The 15459-nt window shown below is 45.3% G+C and overlaps 1 protein-coding gene across 3 annotated transcripts in view; it reads right to left on the bottom strand.

Moving 5' to 3' along the window:
• Nucleotides 1-620: 620 nt before the first annotated feature.
• CEP72 (centrosomal protein 72) overlaps nucleotides 621-15459 on the bottom strand; it is a 52303-nt gene continuing 37464 nt past the window's right edge. For 2 of the 3 annotated variants that reach the window (XM_034761417.1, XM_034761418.1), the window contains 3 exons: nucleotides 9930-10056; nucleotides 4733-4844; nucleotides 621-1459 (listed from right to left, as the gene is read on the bottom strand). In XM_034761417.1, coding sequence (XP_034617308.1) covers nucleotides 1303-1459; nucleotides 4733-4844; nucleotides 9930-10056 — 396 coding nt within the window. In that variant the 3' untranslated portion in view covers nucleotides 621-1302. Of the gene's footprint in view, nucleotides 1460-4732; nucleotides 4845-7390; nucleotides 7506-9929; nucleotides 10057-15459 lie in introns of those variants that run through there. The other variant, XR_004644563.1, reaches the window with a different exon arrangement.

Genomic DNA, 15459 nt, shown 5'->3' with positions numbered 1-15459 from the left:
GGGATTGTTTAGTCTCCAGAAGAGAAGAATGAGGGGGGATTTGATAGCAGCCTTCAACTACCTGAAGGCTGCTATCAAATCCCCCCCTCACTCTTCTCTTCTGCAGACTAAATAACCCCAGTTCCCTCAGCCTCTCCTCATAAGTCATGTGCTCAGCCCCCTAATCATTTTCATTGCCCTCCACTGGACTCTCTCCAATTTGTCCACATCCTTTCTGTAGTAGGGGGCCCAAAACTGGACACAATACTCCAGATGTTGCCTCACCAGTGTTGAATAGAGGGGAATAATCACTTCCCTCGATCTACTGGCAATGCTCCTATTAATACAGCCCAATATGCCGTTGGCCTTCTTGGCAACAAGGGCACACTGCTGACTCATATCCAGCTTCTCATCCACTGGAATCCCCAGGTCCTTTTCTGCAGAATTCAATACACATTTGACGGGGAAATTTTCTGCTGGCTAGAATCCACCCTTTTTGTGCTGCCTGAGAGACCAAAGAGGGCGGATCTCAGTAGAGAATGTGACTCTAAGTGTACTAGTAGGTGAAAGAGTACCAGAGTACAGCTCATACTCAGTAAAATTATGGAGAGTAAAATAAAAGCCTTAGACAATGATGGCTGTTTAGGGAAAATATTTGATAGTGTTATTTGTAATGGAATAACTAAAGTTACTATCAATCACACATAGGCCAAAGGACTATCACAGATACATTCTTTGTAAAGTTTCACCTCTTGTTACAGGTGCTCACCCACAGTGGAATTGAAAGAGCAAGCAGTGAATATTTTCTATTTCCCTAAAAAGTTTCCCTTCTAAACCATGTTTAATATTACATTTGATAATATGGACAGCAGTACCCAGCGCATAAGTACAAATCAGTGCTATAATTCAACTTACGTTATACTACATTTATATATAAAAATATGAGCTATGTCCTTGTGAACTAACTCAGCCATTGGCACTTAAGGTTCTGATTTCAAAATAATAGTTCTAAATTTGAACTCACATTTAGCTTTAGGTAGCCCTGAGTTCTGGACTGAAAGTGCTCAACCAAAATTTCTGACTGGGTTTAAATTGCCATCATGCACATCCATGTTTCTGTAAAAAAGAAAGTGAAGATTTGTTCTGGAGAAATCTCTGCTGAACAATTCATATGCATAACGACAGAAAAACAATTTTGAATAAATAAAAGGTATCAAAGACATCAACTCATGGTGCAGTTGTAAATGTTTACTCACACAGTCAGATAAACTCAAGGGTGTCACCTCTTATAAATCATTTACAATAAACTTCCTTGGATTGTCACTAACACCTGCTGTTGTCCATGTTGCTATGAGGATGTTTATCCATTGTTTTTTTTAACTGATTGTAACTCCAGTGTAGCTGCTCAACTTCAGTCCTGTGCCGTATACGTGTCTCTGCTAATTCTTGCAGGAGATGCTCATTGGTAGAAACCAAAGTTCTGCAAATAAACAATCCAAACATCTAATTGTGCTTATTATTTCAACCATTTCATAAAGTCTTTTTACTTCCTTTCACATTTCTATTGGGTACTACTATTTCTTTGTAATTCTATTACGGAATAAGCTATTGTGAGCTATTTTTCCCCACTTTGAATGTATAAAAGAAGAGAGAGATTTTTAGGAATAATTTATGACCAAGTAAACATTCCTTAGCGGAAAGATTTATCTCAATAATACATTTCAAATAGATGTGCTCTCCATATGAACAAGTTTGCCTTCATTGGACTAAATCCTCAGCTGACATAAAATAGTATTTTACATTACGAAAGTTCTGGCCAACTATTTTTTAGCCACTGAAACAACTATAAAAGAAGCTGTTGTGTTAATTTTGAAATCCTCATAACTGCCAAGATATAGACATACTGTATTTCGTTACCTTATTATGGCAACCCTCCCCACTCAGAGGACTGCACAGACTCTCACCCCATATGTTTAGGACACCCATGGGCAAGACCAAGGATGTTTTGTTTTTCCAAATCCAAAATTGGGATTTATCAGATCCACATTTCATTTTATCTGAAGCTGAAGATTCCCCCCTAGTTTTGTCTGATCTCCAGATCATGTTGAAAGGAAGTTATACAAAGCAATCTTTCAGATATATACTGACATTGATTTTAAGAACAAGTGTCAAAAATTATAAGTCATACAAAAACAAAGTTTATAAGGGGAACTTTTTTTAGCATGTATGCACCATGGCCATCTCAAAATAAGGCCCAAATCTCATCTCCCCAGAACACACAGAGAGAGAGCAACTTACTAAAGCACAAAAACACAACAAAAAGGGGCTGGGGTCATGCCCCTTCTATCCTCTCACCAAATGAGTTATTCTATAACTGGACAGAAACATTAATTTCTTATTAGTAGATCACATCACATATCATGTATTACAAGTTTAGAATATAAAACTGTTCGCTACATTACAGATCCTAAAAAGGTGACCATTTAGCGGCCAAGAGAACTTGTTTCAGGTGATTTATACTGGGGACAAAGGTCAGTCCCAGAAAATGCCAGACTTGGCTCCTAGCCAGAGTTTCACCATCAGCCCCTGGAATCCATAGTCCATCCACCACAAACGGAGTGGGTAGGTATATTTTCTTTAGTACTGACTTGAGTTAATCACAATTCTGGGAGCGGATGTTTTTTAGCCTATCGCAACAGGACACTCTGACTCCAGCAAGTTGTGGTTAACAGGGAGGCTCTATGGGCTGCTGAAGAAGATTCAAATCCTTTGTGAGGGATGCTACAGCTGCATCAACCTCGTAGAGAGAATCTGTAGCTTCTGTAGAATAGCAGGGCCTGCTTAAAATGAGTTGTTTCTATGAGACCCTATAGGATTTTTGCCACAGTATCTGCCACTGGTTTAAATCAACCCACGTTGATCAATGGCTGAAAGTCATTACCATTGAACAGAAGGCCTACATTACACTGAAATAAATTGGTTGTTTCAAGTTCATCTCCTCAAATAGCATGTAACTACATCACAAAAAAACACACAGTACTCAACCCCTCCTCGCTGACTGTTTTGGCAGAGAGGAAAATGTTTAAATGGGCATGGAGACTAAGATATTTTCCGCTCCCAAGAGATGATCCCGCCAGAATATGGCTGAAACTTATTTATTCAATTCATAAAATCAGCCATCTAATCCCCTGGACACTGTACAAACATAAAACATTAGTAGGCCAGTGCGTATGGCACTTGGCACTGCCAATACCTCTGCTGCTATCTCTTCTGGCGATAAACAGCGTCCTTCAGATTCTAGTTCTCCCAATTTGACAGAGCACCACGAGTCACGTAATTAAAATAAAATAATTCATCACACATTCCAATCCTTTCATTCAAACAGTAATAAAATAGAGCAATATTTACACCTTCATAAAACATGTCTCTAGTCTCTCTTGTACACCACCTCTCCAGTGAGTTAGCCCAAGTCAGGGGTCTCCTTTCAGCAGTGAAACTGGAGGCCGCTCAAGCTGTTGCTTAGCAACCCATCTGCTCTGTCCTGTCTTCCTCTTGCTGCCCAGCTATTTTCCTCCAGTGGGAGGGCCAGCCTCAATTTCTCCCTCTCAGCTAGTGTCTTTAAACAAAAATTCAGGATTTTCCCCCTGGAGAGGTATGCATGCAGAGCACTAACATTCCATCTCAATTTATACAGAACCTAGAAGGAAATCCATCACCCTTTTTCTTCCCCCTTCTGCGAAAAATGCATGAGATCTAGCACATTACACCTCGCTGGCAAAATGGAGTAGTGCTGCATCAGAGAGGCACACAAGGCCTCCAACCAACTAATTCCAGAGGGTATCACAGCACACTGTACCAGCTTCAATGGGCAGATTGATGGTCACCTGATGGCTAAAGGAACAAGTAGAGAATGCACTTGCACTCCCAGAAGAAATCTGAAAAGCAGCAATGTAGTCATCCCTGTGTACTTTTATAAAACATTACAAGACAGACTTCAATCCTGCCCAGAGAGCCCTTCTCTGGTAGAAGTATACTTCAGGCAGTGGTCCTTATATAGGCCCAGGGCCTGCTTTCCATAGGGGGCAGGAATTCTACATTTTTGGGGCTAACTCCATTAATTGACTTACAGTGTTAATTCAGACCCCCACCCACCCATCTCAATTTGTTGCTGCTCGTTATTTCTCAAAATTATGCACTAGTGGAGATGTCATGAAGCGGAATGGAAAATTTGTATCTGATCATTTTCCTTCTGTAATTAAAAATTTTAATTCATCCCACTCACCCTCCTCCAGGATAGTAAGTTATTCAACTTTCTCTGGAGTATAAATCTTCACAGTTTAAAATTTGAAAAAACAAATGAAATACTTAAAATGTTGCTCTTGATTTAGTTTTATAGATTGTCAATTTAAGAGGTAGAGAGCTGGCTGAGCAGACTGGTTGCTAAGAGGCATCTTCTGCTGCCTCTGCCTCCACAGAACCTAAAGACAACTCCGTACTCTGGACTAAAAATGTACTATGGAGCACTAAAGAAATCATTAAGTAAACTTTCCATTGTTGTTCATTAAATACTGAGACGAAAAGGCCTACTATGTTTACATTTTAAATGTACTGAGCATCTGCCACTCATAGTAAACATTTAACTGAGAAGCTCTGGTACATTAATATAGAATGAATTTAAAATTTCAAAGTACTCAATATGCCAAAGGGTTTCTTATGTAGTTCCTTTTATTTCTGACCAGGATCTTCAATATACCTGTGACTTTCCTGCAACATCTCTGTGAGCTCCTGAATCTGATCATAGTGCTGAAGACGCTGTTTCAAGTTGATGTTTTCACTTCTTAACTGTTGATTCTCGTTTTGCAGATCTAAAATTCAAAGAGACAAAATATCTTAAGGAGGCTACATCTCTCGATGAAAATTCAACCTAACCTCAGAGGGGTAAATATTGTACAGTAGCATAAAATAAGACTGCATATTCACCCCTTGGATGAGACTTACAGTTGAGAGCCTGACCTTTTGTGCCAGTTAAAGATCCCAAAATATTCTTCATGAGCCTGAAGTGAAGTCAATGACAGGCTTTCCATTGATTTCAGTGCAGTTGGGTTGATCTCCAAAATTAAGGGCATTAAAGCCAGTGCCCTGGCCAAATTTCAACTTACATTTTAACTATAAACCTCCCCTTGCAGTTTCCATCTGGCTGGCCCCTGTGAATGAAGCAGGTCCAGCTCCCTTGTGCCAGAGCAAGTGTTCCCATTTTGCCAATTTAGGAGGGTGAGACAGCACCTGTGGGCTATAAAGGATCAGAGAGCGAGAGAGCTGGTGAATCAGAACCTGTCAAGATGAGGGCAGGTGAGGGTTGCCTGGCAGTGAAGAAGAAGGCAGGTAAGCTGCTGCAGACTGTACATTTGGGGGTGGGAGAAGGCTGAAGGCCAGAAGAACAGCAAGAGGGATTTGCTGGGTGGTGGTGGGAGGATGAGGAGAAGAAGAAGAATAAGCAGAAGCAGCCTGCTGGCTCCAAGCCAGAGAGCTGGAGCCAAGGCTTAGAGAAGGTTGAAGGCAGGGGAGCAAATTACCTGCTGACATCTCCAGACCTGCAGAGCTGGACCCAGAAGAAAATGAGTACCTCAACCAGAGGTTAGGGGTCTATTACAGGAGTGGGTGGGTGAGGTTCTGTGGTCTGCAATGTGTAGAAGGTCAGACTAGATCATCCCTCACACAATCACGATGCTCCCTGGCAAGGAAGCTCCCAGCAGAGAGGCTGTGGGCGTTCCCCCAGCTCTCCCTAGCAGGCACTCCAGTTAAAAGGGTTGGGGGGCTGTCCTGGTATAAGGTCAGGAAAGGATGGCACTGGATGGCTGGGACATAGTGATGGATGCTGGACCAGTATGTTGCATGTACTGTTTTGACTATGGTGGGGAAATATGAACTATGGCTGTGGGACATTTGTAATAATTTATGTTCGTGGGACTTTGGGAATAAGTGACCCCACAAGGGCTATTATTACACTTGAGATGATGCACTGAACTATTTCTGGGAAGTCTGAAGAAAGGAAACTTAAGCAGTTGCACCTGTCATGCTGTATCCTGCAGCAGGACAGCGCTCAGGTGGGACTGCCCTATGACACCATTGTAAGTTGTATTTTCACTTGCTGTTTTAAATTGTTTATAGTAATATAGTAGCTTGTTAAGTTTGTAAAGTGCTTTGGGATCTTCCAGGCTGAAAGGTGCTATATGAATATAAGAGTATTATGAACTTCAGACACATTTTTATTTCCCTAAGCCTAAAGTAATGCCTTCTGGTTAGCACCCCAAAATCTTCAGGCTCCAAAATGCCAATACAATGCATTATATTGGTGGGAGGACAGGAAGAAGATCAGGAAACGTTATTTTTATAGTTTTAGAACTAGCGATGATGAGCCTAATTTACTGCAGATCCCCCTTCTTTACAGATAAGGTGAATGCTGGCAATGGCCACTCCATAGTTAACTTGGAAGCTAGCCTAACTCATACCTGCCTCCCCAAATAAACTCATCTTTCTGTGATTCTGGAGAGTTATATGGCACAGGGGGACTGTTTGGGTCTCCCAAATGTTGACTTTCAGACTTCTGTGGATGTGTGTGTGAGTGAAAATACAATTTTTCTAAAAGGAGGTATAATTTTAGTGAGTGCTTTTTAGCTGGACTCCACTATTTAGCTCTCAAGGTCCCTCCAGCCCTACACATCTATGATTCTCTGAAACACACTTTCAGATTTCATTATTATTATTTTTTTTTTCAAACTGAGTGGGGCTTTGTTTTTTGGAGGTGGGTAGGTGGGTGTTCAGGTAAATTATGTTTCCTACTCTTTGGTACTGAAGTAGGTAACAAGTAAAAGTGTCTAGATGAAAAAAGCATGAGAAATGTATTGAAGACTACTAAGGCTCTATAAGGCACCAAATCATTTTAAAAAGGGACTCTGTCCATCTTTTTTGGACCCAAAATGCAGATAACATAAAAATCTAAAGGGACAATTTATAACATTTGTTATTTAATAAATTACCATTGGTGTGTGCAATACAATCATCTGTAATAAATGCCCTCAGTATTAATCCAAGCAAAGAAAAGTTTCCTAACAGTGAGTACTAAATGGTGGAAACTGCGTCATGTAGAAAGTACGGTGAAAAGCACTGGTGAATGTTATTGTAGTGAACAATGCTGCATTGACCAGGAAGGATGGACTGGATGATCTAACAGGCCTTTTTCACCAGTTATTTCTATGAGTTTATATATGCCTCTTCCTGATGGGATGCAGCTATCGTTGCCCTATATGAGAATGTTTGTTTGCCTGAAGAGATGCTGATATTTGCTAATTGGCTGGTTCCTGAAAAAGTAAACGAGAGTATTCATTCAAATAAAAACTGTAAGTTTACTTACATGGCATCTGCAATCCTCTTCCATCATTTTTTATGAACATTTGTCCAAAGAAATTATGATTTTAACGTTCACAGAAAGGAAAAAGGTCACATTCTTCTGCAAATGTGAATTTGCGCTGAAAGCGCAAGAAGGAAGTGTGAAATTGAGTGACAGGTATTATCCTGGCTCTAGTGCTTTCAAGGAGGACAGAATTAATCAACGTGACAGTGGAGCAGACTCAGGCCAGGTCTACACAATAAACTTACATCGGTATAACAGTCGCTAAAGAGTGTGAAAAATCCATGCCCCTGAGTGACAGTTATAGAATCATAGAATATCAGGGTTGGAAGGAACCTCAGGAGGTCATCTAGTCCAACCCCCAACTAAATCATCCCAGCCAGGGCTTTGTCAAGCCTGACCTTAAAAACCTCTAAGGAAGGAGATTCCACCACCTCCCTAGATAACCTATTCCAGTGCTTCACCACCCTCCTAGTGAAAAAGTTTTTCCTACTATCCAACCTAAACCTCGCCCACTGCAACTTGAGACCATTACTCCTTATTCTGTCATCTGGTATCACTGAGAACAGTCTAGATCCATCTTCTTTGGAACCCCCTTTCAGGGAGTTGAAATCAGCTATCAAATCCCACCTCGTTCCAATTTTTCCACATCCTTCTTGTAGTGGGGGGCCCAAAACTGGACACACTACTCCAGATGAGACCTCACCACTGTTGAATAGAGGGGAATGATCACGTTCCTCGATCTGCTGGCAATGCCCCTACTTATACAGCCCAAAATGCCGTTAGCCTTCTTGGCAACAAGGGCACACTGTTGACTCATATCCAGCTTCTCATCCACTGTAACCCCTAGGTCCTTTTCTGCAGAACTGCTGCCTAGCCATTCGGTCCCCAGTCTGTAGCAGCGCATGGGATTCTTCCGTCCTAAGTGCAGGACTCTGCACTTGTCCTTGTTGAACCTCATCAGATTTCTTTTGGTCCAATCCTCTTATCTCTAACCCTCCAGCGTATCTACCACTCCTCTCAGTTTAGTGTAATCTGCAAATCTGCTGAGGGTACAGTCCACGCCATCCTCCAGATCATTAACCTCCGACCTAACACCAGTGTAGATAGCACTATGTTGATGGGAGGGCCTCTCCCGTGGACATAGCTACCACCTCTCGTGGAGGTGGATTAATTCCATCAACAGGAGAAGCTCCCGCATCGGCATATTAGCATCTTCACTGAAGGAGTGCTGCAGTATTTTAAGTGTAGACCTCCGCTTATTAGTGCATTCATACCTGATTGGATGGGTTCCTTGGCTTCCCAGGGACTAGTGGGAAGAAATGGTCTTAGAAAGCATAAATGGTAATCCCTGTATAACTGGTGTTCTTTATCCCTTATCCCAGATTCTGGGCACTTCAATGTGTTGACACTAGACTGATGTCACTAGCATGTCAGGCCTTGTTACATGGCATGCCTCATTGTTGCCCTGATACTTACTCATGGGGGGAGCGGGGGCGGAGTGGAGTTTGTTAGTGGATGAAGTGCATCTTTTGTTTTGGCATACTGGAACTTTATTGATAGGGCCACCAGAGGGTATCATGTCACCAGGTTAATAGTAAGATCCACATCTTAACGCTAATAGACTTATTAATAAGGTTGCAGTTAGTGGACTTTAACCAATACTTATGTGTCCTTATTCTATTCTGGTTGGTCTAAGCAAATTTAGAATCTATGCTGGATGTGCAAACACACACTAAATAAGTAAGCATTAAGAGAAAATTTGTCCACTTTAAATGTGGTTTGACTGAGAAATTGTTGATTATATCTTTAAAACAGTGAGCTACATCCTCCGCTCTGCTGTTGCCCCTCTCTTTGAATCTCTCCACTGGCTTCCCCTTCTCTGTCACATCAAACATAAGCTGCTTGTGTTCACTTTCAAGGCCCTTCACAAATCAATTACCATGTTACCTATTGTTCGTTGTCAATCTGTTCATGCTTGCCTCCGATCAGCCCATGATGCCAGTCTCCACTGCCCATTTGTTAAATATTCAAATAAGCACCTTTATGCCTTTTACCACGCTGCCCCACATGCTTGGGAGGCACTCACTGTAAACGTGCACAAAGCTACCTAATTAGCTACCTTCAAATCCCCCCTTTGCTGTGATGCCTACAAAAAACTTGACAACAGGTAGGCTGCTGGTGTGCACAGACCAATGCCTATTATGCTGACCTAGGTTGTCTCATTGTTTCCTTGTACTCCTGTCTATATTCATCTATTGTCTCCTACTTAGTTTGTAAGACCTTTGGGGCAGAGACTGTCTTTTTGTTTGCTGTACTACTCCTATCATAATGGGGTCTTGGTCTATGTGTAGGGCACTAGGCATTAAGGTAATACAAATAATAATTGCCATGGAAGTACTTGTGGAATGAGGTACTACTTGGTGTGGGTAAAGGCATCATGATCTGGCCATAATATACAAATTAAACCTAAATGCAGAACACAGATATGGGTTTGCCTTTGACACAACAGTTATTAAAACAAGTGTTTTTAAAAACTCACCAGTAAGTTGCAAATGTAATGAACTAGAACTGTCTGCATTTTTCACATTCTGTTCCACATTTAACAGATGAGCTTTTAAGTTAGTGTTCTCTTCCAACAACTGGTCTAAACGTTGCTTCAAGATATCCTAGTGACATTTAAAAAATTAAGAAAAACAGAACAAACCTTAAAAAGGAAATTGATAACAACTGAACATTTTCCTAGTAAATTATTCTTTGAAAGTCTAAACATGATTTTGTAACACAGTAAATCATAAAGCAATCACTACTGAAAACGAAAAAGGCAAGACCTGGTATCAGGCAAGACCTGATTTATTTTGTTTTCTGTAACTTGGTTCCATGGAAAACAAACATTACAGCAGTCATTGAATCACAATAGTCCAGAACTTGGGAAAGCCTGGTATTCCCCTGGATGGATTCCCAGGGGAATGATATCGACAGGGATCCAGATTCACAGCCTTTATGGTAACTGAACTGCTGACTGTCCATAGCAAGAGGGATTTTCCAGATGGTGTGAGTCCATATAGTCACAATGGTAACTACTTTCTTCATGGGTCCACAGCTCACAGTGCTGTGATGTGAATTTATTTCACAGAGTAATTGTAACTGGCCATTACTGCCTTGAAATGGCAGTCTCACAGCCAAGCAGAAGAGACAACTTTTTGCCAAACTTATCCATCTTCCTAGATTCCTTGTCAGATGGAGTTGTTTTGGATTGCTCAGCATCAGCTGACGCTGCTGAAGATCAAGGACTGGATTAAGTCCAACCCCTCCCCCCCCCCCCAAAAAAAACCAAAAAAAACCAAAACAACTCCATAGTGCTATTCACTCACATGGTATAATTAATCTGGCTTCTTGGCCATAAACTCCATAGCAGAAAATTGCTTGTGTTCTTTCATTTTGCTCTCAGGCACCGAGGACGAAGGTACAGGATGGCACAGGAAAGGAAAGACTCACAAGTAAGGAAGGTAGTATCCTGGACTGACCTACAGTGCCAAGTGAAGTCTTGACAGAATAATCCTGGTTGGATACAGATCATATAGGAGGCTGTGATGGGACACACTGGCAAGTAGATTAATGAGGGCCTGTGGACCCATTTAGCCCCATCCAGCTACACCTGCAGTAGATGTCAGGTGTGGAGTGGAGTTAAATCAAATTCTAGCTCTGTTCCTGGCTGACCAGGAAGGGGAACAGAGCTCTGCTTCTCTCTCTATGAAAGAAGCCCAGTTACAACCAAGAGTCTGAGAGACAGAACCATAAAAATGTAGGGCTGGAAGGGACCTTGACAGGTCATCTAGTCCAGCCCCGCCCACCAACTTCATGCTGAGGCAGGACCAAGTATACCTAGAGTCAGACAATCCCCGATATGTCTGAATAACCTGGTCTTAAAAATCTCCAATGACAGGAATTCCAAAACTTTCCTTGGAAGCCTATTCCAGTACTTAACTGTCCTTATAGTTTAGGAAGCTTTTTTTTTTCCTGATATTTAAACTAAATCTCTCTTGCTGCAGATTAAGCCCATTACTACTTGACCTACCTTCAGTGGGCACTGAGAGCAACTGATCACTGTCCTCTCTTGTAACACCTCAGCTTGTCTCAAGAGTTACCAGGTTTCCCCTCAGTCTTCTTTTATCAAAACTAAAGATAAAGTTTAACCTTTCCTCAGAGGTCAGCTCTTCTAAACATTTCATTTTAGTTGCTCTCCTCTGGACTCGCTCCAATTGTCCACATCTTTCTTAAAGCGTGGTGCCCAAAACTGGACACAGCTGGGTCTCACCAGGGCCAAGTAGAATGGGACTATTATCTCCAGTGTCTTACTTACAACACTACTGTTGATACACCCCTGAATAATATTAGCATTTTCTGCAACTGCATCGCTGCAACTGCTCATATTTGAGATGCATTATGACCCCCTAGGTCCTCTTCTGCAGTTCCACTGCCTAACCAGTAATCTGATTTTGGAGTTGTGTATTTGATTCCCCCCGCCCCTTCTTAAGGATAGTACTTTGCACTTGTTTTTATTGAATTTCATCTTTGTTTTCAGACAAATTCTCCAATTTATCAAGGTCACTTTGAATTCTAATCCTGTTCTCCAAAGTGCATGCAACCCCTCCCAGGTTGGGGCCATCTGCAGATTTTATAAGCACTCTCCCCACTCCATTTTCCAAGCTGGGAGGGGATGCAAGCACCTTGGAGGACAGGACCTCATGATGGCTGGACAAGTCTCCCACCAAATGGGATGACTGGGCCCAGGGAAACTGATCAAAAGGGGTGGCTGTTTGAAGACAATCCCTGACTAGAAGGGCAGAGTCCTGCTGAAGACTCTCAGATGACCCTGTTTTGAGTTCTTAACTCTTAGGACTTGAGTGCCTTAGCCAGAGGGCTAAAGCACCCCTGCATCAGATCCTGTGAGAGGTGGCAACTGACTGTCAGAGATCCACACGACAGGATGCGTTGTGTCACAAGGAGGTACCACTGAGGTGGGAACTGTCTGAGGGTACGTCTACACTGCAATTAAAAACCTGCAGCTGGCCCCTGGCAGCTGACATGGACTCACGGGACTGGAGCTAAGGGGCTGTTTTAATTGCAGTAGATTTCTGGGTTCAGACTGGAGCCTGGGCGCTAGCCTGGAAATCTACACTGCAGTTAAACAGCCTCACAACCCAGCCCCCTGCAAGCCCGAGTCAGCTGAGGGTGTCTAATTGTAGTGTAGACATACCCAGAGAGGCGTAGGACAGAATGGCTTAGGTGTACACATCACCTGATAAGACTAGATATCTACACTGGATCTTGTTCAGAACATGGGAAGTGTATTCCATTAAATGGAGACCTCACTTGATACCAAAAGCCTCACCCAGTCAGAAAAATCCTCTGGGGTCAAAGGGAAATGTTCAGTCACTATGCATGGAGCAGGTGATGGACTAACCATGGAAGGGACCAGAAGATATGTTACTACATGGATTTTCCATTCCTCTTGAATGTGGAAAGAGTAAGTTCTTCTTCGAGTGATTGTTCACGTCCATTACACATTAGGTGTACGCGCGTCGCGTGCACGGACGTCGGAAACTTTTTCCCTTAGCGGCTCCCGTCGGGCCGGCGGGCCCCCCCTTCCCGCCAGAGCGGCGCCCCGCTCCAGGGTATATATATCCCTGCCGACCCGACCACTCCAGTTCCTTCTTACCGTCCGTGGCGGCGTTGGAACAACTCTGTCTCTCGTCTGAGAGTGTCCCTTAGCAATAGTCAATTAGAGTTCTAACAGTTATCAGTTAGTTGTTGTAGTGTTTAGTCAGTAGTTAACAGCTCATTAGAGTACTTAAAGTTCCTGCCGGGGTTGTTTGTTCAGCCCCGGCACCGGCCCCGGGCGGTGGGGTATGCCACACGCCCAAGGCTGCAAGGCTTGTGCCACGTGCCGCAGGCCCATGCCATTGAGCGACCCCCACGCTTCGTGTCTTCGTTGCCTGGGCGAGGCTCACCAGAAGGAGCGCTGCAAGATCTGTAAGGCTTTTAAGCCCAGAACTAGAAAAGAGAGGGACTTCCGTCTTAAGCAGCTGCTCATGGAGACGACATTACAGCCCTCCACTTCGACGGCACCGTCTGCCTCCGTGCGGAGTGCCCCTGCCTCGGTGCGAGAACCGGCGCCGGTGGGTCATCCGAAGACCGCGGCACCGACCCAGCGGGGAAATACACGAAGCCGATCGTCTTCGCCGGCGAAAGTGAAGGGCCAACCTAAGGCCCGAGGTCGCTCCCCGCACAAGAGGGCGGCACCGGCAAAGACCTCGAGTGCCCCTAAGGCCGATACGGCCCCAACACGGACCCCGGTAGTGGCTCCGGCGCCGAAGGGCCCGTCGAGCCCCGGGATGGGCGCGTCGAGCGAGGAGGAAGGGCTGGAGGAGCTTGTGGAACAGCCCTCCACTCCGGACACGTTTGAGGCAGCTAAGGACCTCATTGCCTTGTCCGTCGAGGCCCCGGCACGCGCTGAAGGCGCCCCGCCTATGCTGCCGCGCAGAGGCAAGCCGGCGATGGTGCGCCCATCACGGTCGCCGTCCCGGCACCGTTCCAGGGACTGGTCCCGATCGAGCTCCGCCTCGGTGGACTCCCGGTTGCCCTCGGCTAAGGAAGCACCGCAGCAGTCGGGCTTCAGCAAATGGTCGGCACCGACTCAGCAACCAAGCACGAGTCGGCACCGCGAAGCGTCGGCGGTTCGTTACCCGAGGCCGACCAGCTGTAGCCGTTCCCGGTCCCGAGATCACCGGTACCGTTCCAGGTCCAGGTCGGCAAGGCACCGTTCCAGATCCTGGTCGCGGAGGCGCTACTCCCCAAGACCAGACCGGCACCACCCGACGGCGCCGCCGTGGCCTTCCAGATCACCGTCAGTGGTCTCGGGAGCTGACTCAGACCGATACGGCGGGTATGCCCATAGGTCACAGGACAGCAGGGACTACGGTCATTCCCAATGGGTTCAGCCGAGCCAATGGCCATTCTGGACCCCCTGGGCCTACCATCAACAAGGGCCCCCATCGAGAGCCTCGAGATCCGGGCCATCCCGGTACCGATCCCGCTCCCCGCGGCACCGCCCGCAATCGTATAGGGAGGCAACGGTCTCTAGACCACCGGAGCGGGAAGGAGTGGATTCGGCACCGAGTACGGTACCGTCCCAATCCCACGCTGCGGGGCAGGCCGCAGAGGAACAATTGGCTGATGCCGGATTGCAGGACAATGAGGATGGGCAGAAGGCCCCGACCTCTTCCTCCTCGCCAGATGAGGCGGTAGCGGGCACACTGGTGTCCGGCCCTCCCCCGATTGACCACCGGGCACACCAAGACCTGCTTCGCCGGGTAGCCCTCAATCTGGGCTTGCAAGCGGAGGAGACTGTAGAGCAGGATGACCCCATGGTCGATATCCTGAGCCCAGAGGGCCCCTCCAGAGTCGCACTCCCGATTATACGGACAGTACAGTCCAACTATAAGACGGTGTGGCAAACACCAGCCTCCAGTGCTCCAACCGTAAAGGGAGTGGAGAGGAAATACTTCGCCCCATCTAGAGGGTTTGACTTCCTCTTTCTGCATCCATCCCCCTGTTCTTTGGTGGTCTCGGCGGTCAATGAAAAGGAGCGGCATGGCCAGCAAGCTCCTGCCCCCAAGGGCAAGGAAGCCAAGAGATTGGACTTATTCGGGAGAAAAGTCTATTCTTCGGGGGGCCTTCAACTGAGGATCGCCAATCAGCAGGCGGTTCTAAACAGGCACAATTTTAACTCTTGGGCATCAGTCGCCAAGTTTAAGGACTCCCTCCCATCTGACACGCATCAGGAGTTCAAGGCCCTGGTGGATGAGGGAATGGCAGTGGCCAAGACCTCTTTACAGGCCGCGCTAGACTCAGCAGACGCTGCGGCTAGAACAATTGCGTCGGGAGTCGTGATGAGACGTTCGGCGTGGTTGCAGGCTTCAGGTCTCCCGCCGGAGGTGCAGACCACGCTGAAGGTTCGGGCTTGTTTTCCGACCAGATGGATGCCAGGCTACATAGCCTTAAGGACT

The sequence above is a fragment of the Trachemys scripta genome, chromosome 2 (assembly GCF_013100865.1).
Source record: "Trachemys scripta elegans isolate TJP31775 chromosome 2, CAS_Tse_1.0, whole genome shotgun sequence".
NCBI classification, from domain to species: Eukaryota; Metazoa; Chordata; order Testudines; family Emydidae; genus Trachemys; species Trachemys scripta.
This window is presented reverse-complemented; position numbering and strand designations above follow the sequence as displayed.